This window comes from Scomber japonicus, chromosome 13 (assembly GCF_027409825.1).
Source record: "Scomber japonicus isolate fScoJap1 chromosome 13, fScoJap1.pri, whole genome shotgun sequence".
NCBI classification, from domain to species: domain Eukaryota; kingdom Metazoa; phylum Chordata; class Actinopteri; order Scombriformes; family Scombridae; genus Scomber; species Scomber japonicus.
Genome location: NC_070590.1, coordinates 13,293,178 through 13,315,767, shown reverse-complemented (window position 1 = coordinate 13,315,767; position 22,590 = coordinate 13,293,178). Strand labels below are relative to the sequence as shown.

The 22,590-nt window shown below is 38.4% G+C and overlaps 1 protein-coding gene across 2 annotated transcripts in view; it reads right to left on the bottom strand.

Annotated features, from left to right (window-relative positions):
- Window positions 1-18,422, bottom strand: part of sh3pxd2b (SH3 and PX domains 2B) — a 37,816-nt gene extending 19,394 nt beyond the window's left edge. For both annotated transcript variants that reach the window (XM_053331788.1, XM_053331789.1), the window contains exons 1-4: window positions 18,064-18,422; window positions 15,164-15,244; window positions 4,807-4,882; window positions 486-562 (exon numbers count right to left, since the gene is read on the bottom strand). In XM_053331788.1, the coding sequence (XP_053187763.1) occupies window positions 486-562; window positions 4,807-4,882; window positions 15,164-15,244; window positions 18,064-18,135 (306 nt within the window). In that variant the 5' untranslated portion in view covers window positions 18,136-18,422. The remainder of the gene's footprint in view (window positions 1-485; window positions 563-4,806; window positions 4,883-15,163; window positions 15,245-18,063) is intronic.
- Window positions 18,423-22,590: the final 4,168 nt, after the last annotated feature.

The window sequence follows — 22,590 nt, the reverse complement described above, 5'->3', positions numbered from 1 at the left end:
TAAATTCTCTTGAGACCAGATGGTCTGGTAATCCACAGTGTGCTGGGGTTAGGGTTAGAAAAGTTGCTCATATTTACATAGACGGCATGAAAAGATTATTTTCCATTTTCCTGTTTATGACTAAGTTGCTACAGTACAACTTGGGTGGGATACTTTCTTTTCTGTGCTTTCTACCTTAATTTCAGTACTATGTGCTGATGGACTAAATGCTTACTTGTTATTGTAGCTTTCATAAACTACAAGAAACATGACATATTTTTATGTTATGGTTATTTTAAGGGACAAAAATATTTCAATTTTTGCTGACTTCAAAGCCTCATTGTTCAGTTTCTGTATCACCTACAGTGTTTCTGACACTTGACAAGAAACTTTGGAGGCTTTTCCAGTAAGACCTCGTCCATGCATATAGTCATTTTTATTTGGGTTTCCTGTTTTGGACATTTTTCAGGGGTGGAGTGGGAGATGATAAAGGTAAATATACTCACCCTGCAGTATTCATTGATGGGCCTCAGCCTTTTCATGGCCACATCTCTGATGTGGCTCCTCCTAAACAGGATCTTCCCTGGAACAAAGTAGGAAAAACTTAGGAGCCCATATATTAGAAAAGCCAAACTTCTAATCACATCAGTCATCCTTGTATGATCATCATTATACAAACTGTTAAAATGTGTATGATGCCTAACTTGTATTTTTTAAAGAAATATTATCTAGGGAACAGAAATATTCAATGTCACTCAACTGATTTTATTTAGCTGATCTACTTATTATAAGAAACTTTAAAAAAAGGTTATGAGTCCATTGAAGGACAATAAGGACATAGTGGAGGTGGATAAGGAGTTAGGTGAATAGTTGGCCTTTCTAAGTCATGAATAAATGATTTTGGGAAAGCAAATTATGTCTGCATGACAGCTTAAATGCTACTTGCCTGTTCTTATCTCCAGGCACAAATAACCACAGGCAAAGGCAAGCTGGGTCACCATAACAATAACAAGAAATGGCTACAAATAGGCCTTTTAAAAACACTTTCCTAGCTTAGCGGTATGCAGGAAATATGAGAGCCAACATCTATTTTCTCCTTGTTTTAGCTGCTGAAGTTCGTCCAATAAATGCACAGAGACAGCTCTAATGCAAACATATAAACTGAGCAAGAAATCAAGCATGTAACAAGATCTTGAGTGCAAAAAGGAACATGTTTTGAGAAGGTCCTGTATCAACTCGATCAAGGGGTTATGGTATTTGTTTAGAGAGAATTTAAAGCAGACTTGCTGAAACATGAATCTATCTCACAGGAGATTACTACAGCACAGGTGACCAACCTGCAGAGCCACCATTTCACCTGTATCTCAACAAATGGCTTTTCTGCTTCTTTAACCCATACAGCTCAAAACCACAAGGGTTTGTTCTATTTTTATGTATGAGGGGTACTGTAAAACATAGGAATGTAATATTAAAGACTACACATGTCTGTGAATAAGGAAACATGATTGGTTTGGAGATTAATGTAACCTCAAACAAATGCTATAATATTATGAATAGTTGATTAGTTTTGTGGGGAAAAGTCAAATCTTCAAAGTTGTGGGTGTTCCTGTAGTGCTGTTTTTGCTGTGTTTAATTAACTATGTATCCTGAAGACAATGGTGAAGCCCTGACTCTTTCACCAAGTGCCACCAGCTGGTTGACATTTTTGGTTTGAGGTGAAATGTCTAAACAGTCATTGGACGAATGGTTTTCATGCTGACAAGAAGACAAACCCTTTTGATATACCAAGCTACCAAATTACTACCGTAACGATACCTACTGGCTAATATTTACACACTGGGGATAAAAAACAAACATTGGATTTCAACATGGTCTGACCAGCCTCATTTGTCCACAACATCTGTACAGATGAGAACAGTCAGGGAGGCTATGAAAAAGAGATTAATTAGATGAAGAATGGAATAAGACATTACAAATCTCCAAGGTGTTGGCAACATCTTGCCAGAGGACCAAAAGGACACAGTCTGGCCAGCTCACAAAAACTAAAGAGATTTCAAAGTCAACCCCCGGATGTCTACTTCTCCTCCTCCTCTCTGTCTCCTTCTTCCTTTCCTCCTCTAGTCACTCCTCAAACAGAAAGCTTTCTTGATAGTTTTCCAAAGCTCTCTGGGGTCAAGAGAGAAGCACTGACTCAACACTGCCCACTCTGTATGCACAGCAACTCATGGGTGCAGCCGATGAAAAGGGCTTGTTTTGGGAGGGAAGGTGGGGTGGGGCGGAGGGACGAAAAGCTGCTGCCTTGTTGCCAAGGCTCAGGCAGGGGAGACTTTGTGGCAAATATGAGAGCCAGCAGTGACCAAGGGTATCAAACAACGTTTGTAGGCAGAGTGAGGGAGGTAATTGGAGACAAGAGATGGACAGAGATGGGAATTCAGAGAGGGTTGTTTTTACACATTTCACACACAGAGAGCTGTTCTCAGCACTCACCTCTTAATCACTAGACTCACCACACATATACCTCCTGTTTGTTCACCCTTTACTGTCTCTTCAGAGGGATTTTTGAGTTCTTAACTTAATCTTAACTGAACATATGGAGTCAAGTCAGACTTAAAACACAACACTCAGGACTTATCTTGACTTTGATTAACTGCTCAGAGACTCCACACAGACTCCCTAAAGACTTCCCTTGCGACTTGTAAGCAAACATATTAAAGTTTCCAGTTTTTACCTTAGCAAATCCAAAATAAATAAACTAATGATAATAAAAGCAACAAAACTGTTTGTGCGTGTGTGTGTGTGTGTGTGTTCTTAGGTTAGTTGCTGACTAAAGGCAGACATGACTTCATAAGCTACACAAAAAGACAAGTCTGCTGCTGGTGCCCTACATTCCAAGACAAAACGACCAGTGATAATGTGCCCCTGCAGATGAACATGATACGAATGAGGCATGAGCAACAAGGTGATACTAACTGTTCATCTGAGTTGTGTCTTGTTCTGGTGACTGGGGAATGTGAGTTATTCAGCTTTGAAACATATTTGACCTGCCCAACATATTGTGCCTCTTACTGCAGTAGGCAGAGATCCCCAGCCAAACAGTGTAGCTGGAAAAAGTAGGAACTGTAGATCTATCATTATGAAGGGAAAAAAGTTCAACCAAATTACAAATGTATACATGTGTATTTCTGTGATCCAAGTTCACAAAAGCAAATTACCTATCTTATCATGCAGACGCTTTAAAGAAACAGGCCCACATTCCAACTTGAGTTTTTACTCATAAGAATGAATATCAGCCCTTTTTCAAAGACTAACCTGTTGACGCTGTCATGAAGAGCATCGTTCAGGGCTCTAGGATATCTAATGTTATCTAAATGTCATGTCTGAACTCACATAAATCATACAACCTTCAGATAACAAGAGTCAATGTCCTGCAAGAAAAGAAAAAAAAAAGATGGACAATTTTTAGATCTTCCTCTTACAAAGTCAGGGATGGAATCAGACCAAAGAGCAGCAGCCAGGCTTTTGGCATGTGCACCTGGCAGAAAACACAGGGCAGAAATTCAGCCCTACACACACATGCAGACAAGCCACTTTGCTGATGTGGAGATACCAAAGGAGAAAAACAGCTCGGGGCCTTGAACAAACCAAACCATGAAAGGAAAACCACTTCCGTGTCTTGTTAGTTTGGTCTCAGTCCACAGCCCAGACTTTTGCTCTGTAAGTGAAGGATTTTCGTGGCTGTCAGGAAAACTCTCCTGCAAGTCAGACATTTGCATGGATTCCTTCTCAAATAGGTGTCTGATCTTATCTATGATCTGAGACTAGAAATGATCAGTCTCTTAAACCTCACTATATTCTGGCAATGAACATAATCTTTTCAAGCAACATCCTGAAACAAATGCTACTAGTTCCATGATAACATGAACAGCTCCACAGGAGCAGCTGGAGCTTTGGTGCCTCCCTCAGTGACCGCTGAAGTGCCAATGGTCATTTTCCACCATAGAAAACAAGAAGGACAGATTCAACCAACACACAGAGCTTCATTGCAAGACAGTAAGAAAGAATGCTTGAATTATTTTTCATGGGAAATAGACATTGAGACATCTTCAATTTCAGGCTCTAACAGTAAAAGCAGGAAGGAAACAGACAGTTTAATGTAAATGAGAATGTGTAATAGTATCCATGGTCAGTATGCTTTGTCTGGCGGTATTAGGGACTAGTAGGGGATTCAGTATGAATAGCAGTGTTTTTCTATCTTTCTTCCCTCTACCCTTCCTCCCACTTAGAGTTCATCACACAGCCTGAGTGTGCGTGTGTTTTTGTGTGTGTATTCTCTCAATGAGTTCCAGACCTGCATGGCCACAAATAAATCTTATCCCCCACCCGTCCAGAGCCTGGTAGGGGAGATGTGGGTGGGGTCTTTGGGTGAGGCTTTCTTCCAACATCACATAAAGGATTACTTTAAACAGGATACAAATCTCAAACTATTTCAAATGGTAATCAAGCACACCCAAAGCCCTTATTCAAAACACAACTTCTTTGACATTTGTACTTGTGGGAACATAATGAGAAACAAAACGAAAAAAAAAACAACATTTTGGCAATGATGGTCAGGTTTTTCCCAAGATGATGATTCAGCCAGGGTAAACAAAATATGAAACCAGCAGCATTTCCTAAAATGTCTAAAACTGGAATCAGCAAGTGTTTTGCATTTTTCTTGATATTACTAGATTAATTATCAAAATAATTATTCCTCTATTTATTCCAAACAAATCACAATGGTGTGCATGCGTGTGCGTGTGTAGGGGACACTGTGTGTTTAACTCTTACCTGGTAGGAATGGAATAATCCTGCGCTTAGGGTCTTTTTGGCCTCCTTCCACTGGGAATTTGTCCAGCAGTTCCATCTGAAACACCACAATCAATTAAAACGTATTAACACACAAAGTGTTTACACACGCACACGCACACACACACACACACACGCACACGCACACACACACACACACGCACACACACACACACACACACACACACACACACACACACACACACACACACACACACACACACACACACACACACACACACACACACACACAGGAAAGCTGAGGCTGGAGAGGAAGGTTAATGTTTTTTTTTACAAATCAGCAGTTCCTACAAAGAATTTGGCCAATAAAAGGAAGGCCTGCTCATGATTAGGAATGTACTGAACAGATGGTATGGTTTTTCCTCTCTGCTTCATATGCTGCTGCAGCTAAGAGGCTGTTAGCAGTAAAGCACCACTGACATAGTGGAACATTTCTGTTTCCATAATTTTCAAGTGGCAAAGAGGAGCAGTTCCCTATGTCTCAATCACTATTTTTCTTTCTATTTAAAACTAATGTTTGTTATTGTGTTATTGTTTGTGTGCATGTGTGTTCCTCCATTCTCTATGCATCTGAGGGCAATTAAATTACACCTGGCCATACTGACCAATGACCTCTCTCTTTCTAATGCACTTTTTCTGACCATGGACCTGCACCTTCTTCTTTTATGGATCCCTACATGGTGCTTCAGTGCAAAAAAATAAACAAAATACAAAACTGAAACTGAAACACTTGACTTGCTTAAATGTTTTGAGAGAAGAATGTTTAGATTTCTTCGACATTGCACTCAGACTACAGAATTAAATATTTAAAAAACATTAAGAGGATCAGACTCACTTTCTCAAGCTAATTTTATTTGACTGCAGGAATAAATTGTTATAGTGAGTAAGTGTTTCATTTCTCTGTAGAACCAGCCAAAGCTGTGCTGAATTTAGTGAAATCACAAGTTCAAAGTAAAATCCTTGTTAACACTTGAGATGAGCAGCATTCTAGTTACTTCACAGGATTATTTTTATGTTTTGTACCTTGTTTTTAGACAGAATGGCAGACATAGTCTTGTACACCTTGAATACACTCACTACTAAGTGGCGCAGGTACAAATGTTCTGATTTTTGAGATGATGCTTCTGATCTAAAACAGTAGCACAGAGGACTGGATTGAATTACCAACCATGGAAGCACAGAGCACTTTGGTTTCAGTGTTGTCCTTTTATACAAATGATTGACTAAAGGTCAAATCTCCAAATTTTGGAATTCCTCAGTTGAATGTGCTTTGAAGTTAGTTAAGCTTTAACAGATATCAGAGTGACTGTCCCAGAAGAAAAACAAATGTTAAGCTTTAAGAAGGTCAACAAATGCAGTTAGAAGTGGGGCATGAGAGATTAATACTCTTCTGACTGTGTTCTGTTCAATGTCAACCTGATAAAAAAAGATTTATCTATTACGGCTGTGCTCCAGAGAATCATGTAAGAAAAGAAAGGAATGGCTCACAAACTATCTGAACCAAGGATGATTTTCATTCCTTCCACTGTTAAATATATCTAAACCTTGACTTTGTTATTTTTACACTCAATGGCTAAATTTCAGAATTTACAATACAAAGACTGTATGTGTTTAGTCTGCTGTATCACATCCTTCATCAAACATTAGTTTCAATATGATTATTCTAGTCAAGTTTATAGTTGGGATTTCTGTGATACAGTATTAAACTGTGCTCCAGTCTAAATACTATGGGTTTTTTTTCTGTGTAATTATATAGATTCACATCAAATCTCAGAGAAATCAAAATGAAGTATCCTCTGGCAAATTTGAAAGAAACAAAAAGTTGTATTGAGCCAAAACTATCAGACAAGGACAGAGGGAGATGTAATATGAGGTGAGATGATTGAGAGGTTATGGGAAGGGCAGAGACTTGTGCCAAATGTATTTTCTGATGATTTTTATGGGCTGTCTCAGACTATTCTGGAGCCAAAGAGGTGTTTTTGCCATAGAACAAAGACTATAATAAAGTTAAGACAGCCATACATTAACTTAACAGCTAGAGGTTGATATCTCTTCAGTTTGGTAGAAAACACAAATGGACTAACAAACATATAATACCATAGGAATTTTGACAACTTGCCATCTTTCCTATGATTCAGACCAAGATAAATGGAAGCATGGATTGAATGATGAAATCGAATGAAAAAACGTAATTAGATGTTGCCCATTACATCCCTGATAGAAATAGATACTGTATATTCATACAATGTCAGTAATCTAAAATAAAGGGAAAAGTAAAACAACAAAAGTGTCCCGCTGGCATTACAGCCACAGCGTGAAAGGACCACCCCTGGTTAGTGATAAATATCTAGATGTAAAAGCATCAGTCATAAGGGAGAGACATGATATATGTCTGAGCGTAAAAGAGGACATATGTTTTACAGGTGAATAACGGCCTACAAATCTTCCGAAAGACACAATATGCCTTTGTTTTCCCCACTTGATTTTATTCCTTCATTAACTCTTCATCTGCCTTCTCTTGTTACTTAATGTCCACTTGTGTTAGTTTGTGTAGAAACTTAATTTCGTATACAAGAGAGGGAATCTCCAGTGAGCCCAACAATGTATCAAGTATGCCAAGCAATAAGACACAGGCTTTAAAATCTTAAATCTAATTCTCCACCAATATTTGACTAACTCGACCTACTCCCACCTACCACCCTTCTTTTTAAAAATGAGCAGAGCTGGTCAAACAACAACACCAAGCCGCCCTTTGTGATAAATCCACAGTAAATAAAGATAAAGAGATGAGTAGAATATATCATCCAATAACATTCTTAGCTTTCATACCTTGATGATGACAGTCAGACATGAGTTTTAGTACTAATGGTATCTCAGAAAACAAGAAATAAATCAAAATGAGGTCCCCCCCCCCCCCATAAATCAAAACTTTAGATTAGATATACTTGAAAATAAAAATAAATATATGATGGAGGGAATACTAATAGGCCCAAGATCTTCAGGCAGGAATATCAAGCCAGATATGGCTGGAGTTAAATTACTCTAGGCTCTGACTGTAAAAGCTCAGCATCATAAAGTTAAAGCCACAATTTCCTCTGTTAAACAAAAAACAATGAAAAGTAAAGGGAGCCATGAACCCTCTATGTCTATAAAAGCAAGACAAGGGAATAGTTGAGTCAGTCCACTTTAGTCTTCAGTCTGTAGTTTCTTACAACAAGGCAAAGAATGGGGTAAGGGTGTCATCACTGACACAGCACCACCGTAAGAGAGGCTGTATTAACACAGAGACAGGCAGACAGACAGAGAGAGATAAACACTGAACGGCCAATGCCCCACACACTGTAATTGTTACCATGTGTGTGACTGTGAGTTCAGACACACCCAGTCCCTATGTCTACTCTAACCCTTGCATCTACTCTGTAATCAGAACCACTCTGACAAGAAAAGGCATCTGGAGGGAGTAAAGATGTCTCTTCAAAACCCCAGTTACATCATGCATCCAATATCAACTCTCCATTCTCTGCAGGAAAGAGGAGGACATGGGAAGGCTCCACATGACTTTCCAAGGCTATTCTGAAATATGTTATTGTAAATGATGGCACCAAGGTTATTTTAGTTAGAAAGAAATGCATGCCACATGAAAATATGTAGACATCACTCACTGATCACATTACGCAATTGCTTAACAGAAAAGAAATTATATATTATCAGGCTGTGAACTAGTAAATATATTGTGTACTGTGCTATATCTCTACAAATGATATCCATACACCAAATACTGTAACAATATCTATCTATCATTTGAAATCCAGCAAATTTCACAGTGGAAATGGAAACCCACAAAGACCAAAAGATCAGAGGTAAGACCTAAATTGAGCATTACAGGAAGAACAAACCTTTTTATTGTCAACATGTCACATTATCAGCCTGTGAATGTGCAGAGTAATGCTGTAAACCTTTTAACACTGTTGCTTCATTTTGACACATTCTTGCTGATTCAGAGACTAACGTAATCTTCCAAAGGGCTTTAATTTGTCTAGTCCATATCCGCTTTAACCACATTATCAGCTCTCAAATAAAGATCTGAAAGGCACCACAATCTCATGAACAATGGCTGCTCTCAGTGCAGCTTGGTAACAGTCTGATTCCTCCACTCAGTCTACTGTACATTCTTGTCTGACATCATTTTTAACCCATTGCAGGCAACCGTATAACCACAACATCCCACATTAACGGTACACTGAGCTGTTGGCCCATTGAAAACCGCTTTTCAGTTATAGTTAATGTATGAATAGATGAGTAAATTACTTCTATTTATATTTAATGTCTGTTAGTCTTTAGTGCTCAGGTTTTCTAACCTGTTTAATACTAGAGTAGATGTCAATGTTAATATATAGTAAACAGTAAGCAAAATCTTTGGGGATACATGGAAGATAATGGCACTCACTATGTTTAGTCAATTCTTACATGCAGTGTCAACCTGCAGCTATCCACTGAGAAACAATGGGATGCTAACACTAGAAATGGACAGCGTCTAGACAATTTTAGTTAGTCTCCTGTAGAGCTATTTTCTTTTCATGTATCCACGTCCAGGTAGGTCTGAATCCTGAATCCTTAACTTGAGGATCTTCTCCCTAATCCCTCTATTCTACAATTCTCAGTATAATTCAATTGAGAAACCAGTAAAATATATTTTTGGGATAGGTACCACAGTGTAAATGATTGTTACAACTGTTGTTACAAATCTTACAACTCTAGACCATAGACTGTATAAAAGAAATGGACGTAACATCCGTGACATAACTCATTGGTTTGTGGACTGCTGCTTGGAAGCCAGTTTCAGATCTGGGCAGCGTCATCTTGAAAATTTCAGGTGCATGCTGGGTAAAAAAGAACACGGATTCTACTTATATGGGCATGACGCGGCGCCATGGACAGAAGTATGGGCGGAGCCAACGGCGGAGCGGGGAGGTTGTGATTGGTTGCGAGGGCTGGATCTCGAGGACATTGGTCAATCCACCTGTCAATCACGACGTAGCCACGCCCCAATGCATACCCTGCTTTATCGTCAAATATAAAATCAGGGAGGCCAAAATTTCACAAATGAACATCATACTGCATTGAAGAAGGCTTTAAACTAGCGATTGAGACCATAAACACATTTTGAAAACATTTACTGAGGTTAGAAATTAAGTGAGAAATTGGTGAATTCTCCATTGACTTGTAAAGAGACGGAAGTCCTTTTGAACACAAAAAGGTCACCCCCTGGTGGCCTTTTGATAGAATGCAGCTCTAAGTTACTTCCGCGTTGGCCTCATTTCAGAGCACCGGAACTCCCAGTCTGCTCTAGACGCATTTACATCTTTCATTAGTTCTACTCTTCCTTCTAGATTCTAATTTCTTCCAAACCCCACAGCTCCAGTTTGTAATGAAGGCTTTCTGTAGAAAATGTTAAATCTCAAAGTCAGATTAGGATTATCTAGGTCAAATCATCAGGGTTGTTTGTTTTTTTTTCAAACTTTGGAAAATCTCCTTCCACAGCCACAAAATGCATTATGTAACAGAGCTCCTTGTGACAAGTATGATGAACACTGTGTATTAAATCGGCAGTGCCCCTTTAAGAAGCCAGAGGGTGAGAAAATAAAACAAGAGTTCTTTTTTACATCTGACTTTCTGTAAACTTAACTCATGCTTCTTAGAAACCATTTTGATTCCTAACAGTCATAAACAGACATATGAATAATACAACTTTAAAAAATGTGATAACTTGGCATGGTGTTTGTACTTTTCTTCATCTATCAAAGATCATTTGAGTAGACCGAATAGTTTTGGTATCTCTGATATTTTTTTTATTATTCATATCAGTGTTTTCCTTCACAATATTCTAGAGTTAAATGTAGTCAACAACATCATCATATAATAACCTTAACATGATCATCTTTTAGCATTCCCTGAGTAAAAACACATGTTTTGGCTTGTTGTTCCTGGAACAAAAATGCATTGCTTAATAGGGGTGTAACAGTATGTATATCTGTCCCAAATGGTCATGATACAGATATCACGGTTCGGTACATGCAGTGATATGAAAAATCATTCCATGAAATAGTTTTCATAATCCCTCTACTCTGTCTGTATATAAAATGTGCTCTGTTATCTCTGTAGTGAAACAATACTGTGTCTCCCCTCTTTGTGATGGTCACATCCCTCCCCTCTCTGCAACAGTTGTATTTTCATTCCACCTTCGAGTGAATCCCTTCAGATTAACTATAAAAACATTTGATTTCTGATGTGCTCATACACCACATTTTAAGAAACAGTTCAGAGAGCGAAAAATGTAGTTAAAAAGTGTGAAAGTAAAACCAGTGGTTTGGTCCCTGTGATTTATAATATTAACTGACATCATTATACTGAAGCATCAGTATGCAAGCAACATGTTACTGTTGTAGCTGCTGAAGGTGGAGCTAGTTTGAACTACTTATACAGTTAGACCATAAATCATCATAAAACAGCTGTCAGCAGGTGTTCTGACTGCTTGCAGGAAACAGACGGGTTGTTTTCCTTTTTCCACTGCCGCTCAACTAAACTGTTTCAGTAATAATTACAGCCAATGAGCTTTTTTTAAACTGCAGTACTGAAATCGTGCAGTACAGTAACCCCAAAACCATGGTACGTACTGAACTGTGAATTTTGTGTACCATTACACCCTTACTGCTTAAGGATACAGGATGTAGGATGTAAGATACATACATACATACATACATTATATTCGGAAAGCGGCCAAAGTTACAGAAAACATGAAGGAATGAATTTGCTTTGTGAAATGCACACAACAGGCAGCCCCAAAGCGCTAAGAAAAATCTACCCTACCCCCCTTTGAAGGGTTTTGCTACTTGATTACTGCAGATGGAAAATATGTGACAGCTGTGCAACTCCGAATAAGCAAGAAGAGATGTATCGGATTTTTCCTACAGCTTTAAAGTAAAAGTGTATCCTGTATCCAGCACAACTGGAAGACTAAGCTTGTGAAGTTGAGTGGACACGTGTGCAGCATGGAAACTGCTCTTTGTGACATGGAAATAAAATTACAAAGCCAGTAGGATGGCCCCATGGCAAAAAATCTCTACAGTTTCCATCTTTCTGTAGCAAAGCATCAGTGTATTTCTGCTCATAGTTTAGACAATGAACACAAGTTTTATGTGACATACTTTCTATATTATATACATTTATGCACAAGTGCCAGCAATAACCCTGTCCCACCATGGAGTACATCACCCAGTATGCATTAAAAGGATACTGAACTCCCTAATGCCAGTTAGGGTGAGCAGCTACATAGACATGCACAGACAGTATGTGCCAGCAGAGACACACAGTAAGTTTGGGAGTTAAAAGTTAAAAGCTGGGTGCAAAATAGCAGAAATATATTGGGTGAGAAGAACATCTGGCTTGTTTTTCAAGCATTCTCAGGAGGTGCATGCTGTCACACAGACAACACCAGTAATTAGAAATAAGTTTGAGCCATGATGCAGGCCTTGTTGCAACAAAGACTATGCATTTATTGTGCCGGAGTTAATTATATGCCATTTTCCTTTATCACCTCAGTTAACAGGTAAACACTTGGAGGTATGACGGCAGGATAATCATTACTGGGTGAGTTAAGGTAGCAAAACTATTTCTAAAAAGGTGACGTAATGTAAATTTGCATTAAGATTATAATTATCTAATGACACATGTATGTTTTTCTCCTTGTCATCAGAGCAAGAGCCTCACTGCAAAACTTAGTCTGGAAATAAAATAAACTTATAATGCCTCAGTTACATGCAAAAGAGCATTAACTGATAATAAAGCAGGTCTGTAAAAATACAAATTCCCTTTATAAATGTAGAAAACATACTGCATAAAGAACAAACTCGTTGGTGGTACAAATTCTTTGGTCAGTGGTCACCCAAAAAGTGCCTGCATCAGCTGTCTGAAACAGCTGTGTTGATGGGATATAGTGAATAACACTTCCTGTCTAGCAGTGAAGTGTTGCAATGACCAGAAACACTTCATATGTCGCTATTACAGTATCATTTCATCTTTTCTCTTTTCTTTCTTCTGAAACATAAGACTGTCACTTACAACATTTTCCAATTACAGAATGAGCAATGATCAGAGCTAATTGCAGAAAGGCAGGATAAGACAGAGGAAAGCAAAGAAGGATAACAGGAAATGAAGAATGAACTGAATGACTATGTCAATATCCTGGCCAGACACCTGGAATGATGACTGATGAAGTTAAAACCACTGCTTTGTGCCTTATCACAGTCTACACCGTAAAAAAAAAGAACCCTTCCAAAGGATTAAGAAAAACAGTTTCTTCTAACTAATTTGCCACATAAAAAACACATACTCATTTTATCATAGAAGAGCTGATGAGATTTAATGGATTCCAACCAGACACTTTTCTGTGAGAAATACCTCAGCCTCAAGGTGGCTTAATACATTAATGCCAAACCTAACAGGAGATAAGAGATTGGCTTGTAATCTCTCCAGCTGGGTTTATCTATATCTCCCTCACCAGTGAGAGCCCACCCACAGGCTGTCAACACAACAGGAAGCAGCTGAATGGCATTGCAGGGGTGAACACCAGCGGGGAATGTCCCCGCTGAAAATATCTCATATATACTCATCTGACGTAGTGCCATTGATCTAATAGGGTAAGTCTCAGCAATGTACTGGCAATTTGAGCTTGCAATAAGATGAAGTATGGATGAAATAAGCATGGGATTAGATTGCTGAAAACAATCAGTGCTACTGATTAATATTAAAACAATTTAAAAAGGAGCAATTGCTTCATCTGTAGCTAAGACTCCTTGCTTTAAAAACTCACTTCCTGGAAAAAGTCTTCTCACATTTCAAGGTCTCCCAATCTCCTCTTCTTACCTTGGCACACCACTCACCAGGTTCCTCACAATCTTAATTAAAGCCATCAGATCTTCAACCACCCTGTCAATCAGCATTAGTTCCAGTCCAAAAACCCAGAAACTTTAATTAGTCACACAGTAATTAATCCAGATTTAAAAAGTCAGCCAGCACAAGACAGAAGATGGCATGCAATAATCTATTAAAAACACTACAACAAGACATGACAATTTATTGATATAGATTTTAGATATTGCAGAGCCCTGAGCTGTGCTGTTATAGCATTTCCAGCAATAATATACATGATTTCTCTCTTAAATTCTCCTTTAGCCATCTTTCCTATCTTTCTTTTCTTATATGAAAATGCAACTTAAATTGATTGTATCAGTACATACCATATTAATTAATAAGAAAGATGGATGAGAAGGATGACATCTGTTCTTGTGTAGGAAGAGATAAGTAGTTTAGCAGTTGTTGCAGTACCTATTGATTCCCAGTGTTTCAACAGTGAGCATAGATGACTTAATTCCCCTTTAAATCAGTGAACAGCAGACAAATGTCACTTACTCAATGTGTTTATTACACAACAACTATTACTGTCAATAGTTATACATGGAATATTAGTTTGGCAAAGCTACAGAAAGGTGCTATGGTTTAAAAACAATTATGAGTGTAATATGAGCTAATCTATATATGACTGTTGGCAGCTTTTGCAGGCTTAAATCACACTGATGTAATTAGTATTGAAATAGTTTAAATTCCTTTAGTTAGCATTACATTTGCAGCCTCAGAAAGTCTAGGTGGAGCATTATGATTCTTTATTTCAGTGCTCATGCTTTGACCATTCTAATCAATTAAAAGCAATGTAATCCAATTAGGGTTGACTATATCATGCACCTTAATTGAGTATGTGCTCATTAAAAGCAGTTGCCTTTCTGGATTTCCTGGAGTCCATGCTCTCTAAGATCAAATGCGGCCAGGGCCCCAGATCCATTACCTCTGAAAGAGGAAGGGAAACTAGGATAGTAATGAGATTCCCTCCTCATGCAACACACACCGCCAACATGACGTTCGAGAATGATTCAGACATTTCTGTGGTCATCAGTGTGGTCGTCAAATTCATCACTGTAGTCTATTAACTTCATTGGGACATTCTTCCGACTCCTCTCGCACAATATAATTACCAGTGTCATATGGGTGGGGCAGGGACAACTTGGCCATGAGTACTAGCTCTCCAGGGGGACGGTGTTGTATGATGGAGACTGTACTTCCATTTTCTCCTTGACCTTCTGGGTACTAGTCTTCACAAGTGGAGAAGTTATAACCGGACACACTGATTGTCCTCTAAAACATTCAACTGCACAAACACCTACACTATAAAATCACATACCTAAGATACACTGACACATGTACTCACCTGCAGGTCAAAAAACTTGCTGTAGCGTCTGTAAATGATTTCGGTGCTGCCATCGCTCCAGGACACTTTGATGATGTAAACCTGGAAAAACAACAGAGAAAAATAACTAGAACATTGGACCTAAAAACCTGTTATTACTACCAACAACTTGACAATTGAGTCCGCCACCCTTCCCCCACCCCTTTGGGGCATCACTCCTGACTCATATTGCCAGTAAATGGCAGTGGTATGATCCCTACTGAGGTTAGTGTGAGGAAAAAGAACACCCTTGTCAGGAAGTCAGGCAGTAGGCACTGTCATCATCCGTTCACATGAACATCACAGGAATATCCGATGATTTCACTTCCCAGACGATTTTCATCACTTCCTGCTGAAGAGGAAGTCATTATCCTGTATGGATCCAGCGGATTTGACTAGTCTTTTAAAAAGTGCAGCTGTGTGAGAAACAGTGTGATGACAAGTGTTGTCATAAAAGCCTGGGCTGAAAAACCAGCAATAGAAGCATGGTTCATAACTTGTATGTAAGGTAAATATAAATGTAAAGCATTACCTCATATTCTAAATGTATGAAGAGAACCTTGACAACATTAAATACAGAGGTATTGTTGTAACTTCTGTGTCATACAAATTTCCTCAAAATAACAACTTCAACAGTGTTACATAGGGCATCTAACCGAAAGCATCTAGCTTAATGGTCATAGTCTGGAGGCTGAACCCCAATCCAAACAAACACAGTCCTTTATTTTCCTCCCTAAAGAAGAAGAGGGGAGAGGCAGGGAGGTGATTGGAAACTCCCTGGTGGCTGGCTGTGTCTGGCTGAATGCGGTTGGCCCAACTCCCAGACCTTCTCTGGCCTCGCTATTTCTTTCAGGGCACTAGAGTCAGATATGGCCATGGAGGGCCAACTGCCGGAACTATATATGCCAGCAAGGTGCCCTTTTTCAGAAAATAAAAAGAGTTATATCTATAAATAGTGTGTACAATGTTGAAAATCCATGGTGTATGAGCAAAAACACCATAGTATTGTCTTATTGTTTAACTTTAGTTAACTTGGCTCCTCAAGTCATGAAAACACTGGTGATAAAATGTTCTCATATCTTTAAAAGTCCCTCAGGGGTAGGTTCAGCTCAGATAAGTGGATAGGCTTTGAGGAGCTTTTTGTACTTCTAACCACACCTCAGGTTTTGTAAAGGTTTATGACGTCAGCTGCACCAAACAACATGGGCTACACCAGAGAGCAAACAGACAGATGGAGAAGACACAGGAACTCAAGAACTCTGTGTCCTTGACCACTAACACTCACAGCATGTAACGTCTGTTTGTCCTTCAACCCAGGCATCATTTTCACACATACTGTACATGAATGTAAACCAACATATGCATACGAGTGCGCACACACACACCATGCATACAGAATGAACATGAACACCTGCTAAGCCTTTGGCAGTGACTCTCACTCTTGGCTCTTTAGATCAGATGACATCATGATATGTGTTGCTTTAAACTGAGTGTGTGCACTTTTTTAGACAAACTCAACCACATGCATCCTTCATACAAAGTTTCAGACAAAACTGACAAAAGCTCCATTGTTTATGAATTGCAGAAGAGTAAGAAATGAGTCTTTGTCTTTTTGACATTCTTGTCTCCCACACAGGGTCTGCAGTGCCAATGGTAACTGTTAAAACTAAAGACAATATCCCCAAATTCTAATTCTATCCATCCATCTCACCTGGCCTACTATGGTATTACAACACAGATACCCAAGAAGTGGCACAGAGACTGGATGGTGGCAGAAACTGAGAATGAGATAATCATGGCATTATCACCTGTCATCTCTTATAGATGTCAGGATATCATCACTTTGAATGTCTCTATTAGCCAAACCACAACAGAACCAGGGCTATTAAATGCAAAAACGTGGCTAAAATCAAACATGTTTGATCAAAATAAAGCACTAAAATTGGCAGAAATGAAAACTGTACTAAAGAACTCCAGTCATATGGTAATATTTAGGCCCTTCCCTGTGATCAAACATATTGTGTTGACTGTGATGACCTTTGATGAACTCAGTCACTTATACTCCCCAGTTACCAGTGCCTGCAGGTATGTTTTTCTAAATAAATTGGAGAGCCTGGAGGCGTGACAAAGCTGGGATGCTCAATTTGAACCCTCTCATGAGGATCAGACTGGATGGTTTGCAGACTGGACTGACTTGCCTATTAAATGTTTAAGATGTTTTCTGGGACCTTCCACTATGATGGCACACACATGGCAGCAGACATATAAGCAACAAAGAGATTTTATTAGACTGCAGACAATGCTCTTATTCTCATGTACTGAACTACTGGTAGTCACTAAATATGCAGACTCAGGAAAGGAGCATTGAGGTCACATGAGCCAGAGCAAGAACATCAATGAACTGAGTTATTCCCAGGAGTTGGAAACAAAAACTTTTATGTTGTTGTAGGCCCAAACTAAGATCTGATAAAACCAATCACTCTATACATTTTAACACAACATTTAACCTGGATAATACAAAACAGCAACTTACATGACACACACAGTGTCAAACTTAGCCTAAATGTTTATTGTCTTCACTTTTGGTAGTTGCTGGGACCAAATAAACCAGATGCTACATTCCCCTCTAGTAAAAACTGGATAATGTTAAAATACTGATCTACAGAGTCTGAACTTTTTTTAAAAAAAACCTACAAATATTGTGAAACAAAGCCAGATTTTGCCAATCAGGCCATTTCAGCTGACTTCGTGAACTGTAATTTGATACTCTCTTTGTTTTTACTTTACCCAGAAGGAGTGGGAGAAAAACTGCAGAATAAGCTCGATCTGTTGCTCAAATCATGCAGCAAGCCCTGTCGTTGTGATAATTAAATCAAGCTTACATAGTGTTTGTTCGGGTTTCTTCGTTTCTGGACATCTTGCACTGTTACTTCTTGCACGGTACGCCGTGGCATGATGTTCACTTCAGTACGTCCCCGTTAAAAAAGAAATCACAATCCCTGGTTGGGTCTTTACGAGCGATCAACCCCGGCTGAGAAAGTTTGCACCACGACGCCTTTTTGTCATCCGCGCTGATCAGATCCGTCACCCCTGAATGCAACAAATGCGTTTTTTTCCGTAAACCAGCCTACGTCAGATCTCCCGTCCAACATTCAGCCGTTCTGAAGCCAGAAGTTAATAGTCGATCGGTTCTTCGTTTCACCCCCTTCTTGTCCCGTGCCGCTGACGGCTCCAACCAAACTCCCAGCCTATCCCAGCTCGCCCACTCCCATTTGAGCAACTGCGACGGTCCATTATGCTCCATGGACCAACCCTCTAGCGTCAGAGCAAGTTTCACAGGCTGCGCAGGAGCACTCCTGTCCAGGAAGGTTCACATCCACGCACAGTTAAAGCAGTAGCCTATCATATTGGGTGTGAAGAAGTCTACATCTGGACACCCTCTACCATAAATAATCAATAAAGTACATATTCAAAAAGGAGAGTGCATATTTAAATCCATGGTGATGAAGAAATGATTAGCCTAGTACTAAAAAGCATCATCGTGAACAAAGGAACATTCACTTTATCGTTGCTCTTTATTTAGGCCACCTGATATTGTGACCCTGTCTCCACGTTGTAGCCCAGGGGCGATTCTAGGGTCAGACCTTTAGGGGGGCTCAGCTCCTAATGAGAAGTTGACATACAATGCCCTGACAGTGTTCATTTAATTGGATAACGTGAATGACATCAATACATAGTTGAGTGGTCTACTATATGATATGATATGATATGATAATAATGGTTCAGAATAAATCAGATTTCTACAGAGAGGACCCTAAGATAGTTAATGAACCCTGAGGGAAAGACAATATTGATGACAGAACTATCCAAAGTACATTAAACCTGTTAAAATAAAATATATTGAACCTGTAGCGTAAGTGTTTGTCCATAGCGTATTGCATTCACTTGAATAAAGTAAATAAAGTCTGTTTTTCAAGGTAATTATTTCTGTTTTTTTGTAATTTTTTCTCTCCTGTTCTTCTGACTAATCTTTTTTCCTGTTTTTCTGGCTATTTTTTCCCCTTTTTTGAGTAATTTTTACTGTTTTTCATGGTAATTATTTTTCTGTTTTTCGTGGTAATTTTTTTTCTCTGAATTATCGAGATACTTCACGAGAACAGCCAACCTGCAAGTGACTCCCATCTATGGTGACTCCTGCTCCGCACATATGCCCAGTTTCTGACCTTTTTGGTGGGACTTTGTCTTTTGACCAATATATGCAATAAGAGAGAGAAAAAGGAGAAAGATATATAATAATAGTAATACCATCTATATGACTTAAAGACAGGACAATCTCCCAGTGTCTTAAACCCAGATCAAAGTAAAACTTGATTAAACTAAACAAGCAGGTCATGTTTGCTTCCATTACATCAAGCTCTCAATAAAGAGTGAATGTGTCCAATGTTTTGAATGCCCTCTAAACTTAGCCTGAAAAACAGAAAAGAAATAAATGACTCAGAAAATCAGAAAAAAATTCCCCCCGAAAAACCAAGCATAAAAATAAATTACTCTGGAAAACAGAAAAAAAATTACTCAGAAGAACAGAAATACTTACCTTGAAAAACCGATCAAAAAAAAAATTCTCAGAAGAACAGAAATAATTACCTCGAAAAACAGACCAAAAAATAAATTACTCAGAAAAAGATTTTTTTTTTTTTCTTTTAATTTATTCAAGTGAATGCAATACGCTTCCATATGTCCTATCTCTATCTTGTATAAAAAAAAATTTTTGGAAAAAAATACAATAATAATTTACTTATTTTTAGGGGTACTTAGATCAAATTTAGGGGTGCTTGAGCAGCCCTAAAAAAGGTCTAAAATCGCACTGCTGTAGCCTAATTTCACCTTTGCTATTTCTGTCTATTCCATGAGACATATATTTGCATTTTTAAGCGGCTCTATGTAGAAAGGCGGTGGATCCAAAACACTTATGTTTGATGTATCTGACATCTCCATCAGGTAAACTCAAACACCCTCTTTTCATGTAATGTTAGCTTGCTAAATGTCAAGGTTGATTTTAAAGAGGCAGTGTGTAGAATTTAGTGGCATCTAGCAGAACGAACTTGGCAGAAATTTAATAAAATGTATGTTTTAACTTGTGTATAATCACCTCAAACTAAAATCGTTGTGTTTTCATTACCTTAGAATGAGCGCATTACTGTATGTCTACATAGGGAGCAGGTCCTCTTCCTGTTAGCCCAGAAAGAACAAAGGAGAAGCTGATTTAATTTGAACTATTTATCCATGACTTTTGCCTATTTCAATCATATGTCCAGCAAACGTTATATTGGCCATTTAGCTGTTACTTTTGTCCAGATATTTAACCATAACATTTAACTATTTCAATCTATTTAAAAAGTTTAGCCATATCTAAGTTTTACCACTTTGCCTTCACATGTTATATTCTGTTCTGGACAAATAACGTCAGGAATTACAGTACATAATCATAATTTAAATATATTTGTTTAAAATTTGTTGGAAAACTCCCAATCTTATGCACTGCTTATGCACTGCTGGCAACTGTAGAAGTCCCTTTGCACACAGGACCACTGGTTGGAGAACACTACTGTACTGACTGTATAGACTGTAAAGATTGTCAGTTCTAAAAGGTCTGAACTTGGGAACCCAGACTGACCTATTTTCATTTAGTTTCACCCACTGCTATATATCTAGGCAGAAGCAGTATTCCAGGTTTTATGATTTCTAAAAAATATAAAATATTACATTTTGTACTTAATGAAGATCACATGTGCTGTGGTGGTTGCATTGTTCCTTGAGCATATGGTTACCACATCCCAGTTGAGTAAGTTTTTTTTCCAAGAAGGTGGAAAATTGTCAGTGATCATTGTAAAGTTTAGGTAAAAGAAGAGTCAGGCCTGACTCACTGGGTTGCATCACATGATGTCATCATCTGTATGTGGTAAATGTTTCAGTCATTAAGTCATTAAAGCTGTCACAGGAAGCTGGAAATTGGCGAGAAGTGCCTCATAAGTATAAAATTGTCATTGCTTTCAACTTATGTGTATCACAGACCCCACATTCTCTGCTTTTATTAAAAGGCTAATGACCAAAGTGGTCATCAAGTTTGTTGCAAAACAGCTCCATCTTTTGGTATGATATACTCATTACAATGATATTGTACATGTGGCACTTTTCCCCCCATCTGCATGAGTACACCCCCCCTACTGTAGAGCCGCAGCTGATTAAATGATCAAATGATGTCTGCAAGAGGGGAAAAATTGTACAAAATCAAAATTGTCATAGGAAAATAAAGTGAAAATGTAATACTTTATGAATAGTGATGAAAATATACCATTCTGTATGAATTACCCAATTTTAACTTGTTACATCATACATTTTACTTCTACCTTGGTTTGGGGGAAATAGAAACCATTTAAATCAAAGGCAGAAATGAAAGTAAGACTTTATTGCTTCATTCAGTTATGACTGAAGGACAAAAAGGGGATATACCGCATGCATCAATGTTGAGAGATAGAAAATGTGTCATGTAAAACTGTAAGAAAAAATCAATGTAAAAATATGGTAAATGTTTTGTTTTTCCAGTTGACTTAAAAACAGGACATTCAGTGTAAAAATGGTAATATGACATTACAAAGTCTAAAATATGAACAAAAAAATGAAATAAAGGCTCCATAGTCACACAAACGCTGGCCATTATGAGCTTTCAAGAATTCTACTACTACTACTAATACATTTCTGCCATTTGAGGGTGGAAAAATATAAACTCAATAATAATTCTCAAAATGTGAGCTATTGGTTTTAAAATGCTGGAAAGGCCAAAGTTTGGTAGGGTGAAGGTAGGATACTGTTGCATAATTGGTAAGATTTTAAATATGATGTGAAATGTGAAGTGAGAGCTGTCGAATAAATCTGCAAATTTTTCGGGAATAGAAAAGGTAGAATTAGCACAAAGTTAACTTATTTAGACATCCAGGATTAGGGATTATCTGCAGAATCATGGGTCAAAGGTTACATGACATAGAAGCTATATTAAAAGTGAAGGGAACATTGGGTAAAGTAAGGTCGCAAAGGTAGAAATGAAGAGGCCATAGAAAAGACAGCATGTTGGGGCTTATATTAAAGGTGAGGGGTCAGTGCCATCACACATCTGCAGCTCCAGGTGTGAGGTGATGCCGGGGAAGCGTTCTTGCAGTGGCAATACATAACCCAAGGGTTCTCCCTGATCCACTGGACCAATGTAATGGAAAGGACGGACGTTGAAGATCTTTACACAGTACACTGAATGAGACAAAAACAAATATGGAGCAATGCATTTGAGTATATGAATGTATTGATCTCTCCTGGTTTTGGATGAATTGATATGTAGAATAAATGTAAATAGTTGATGA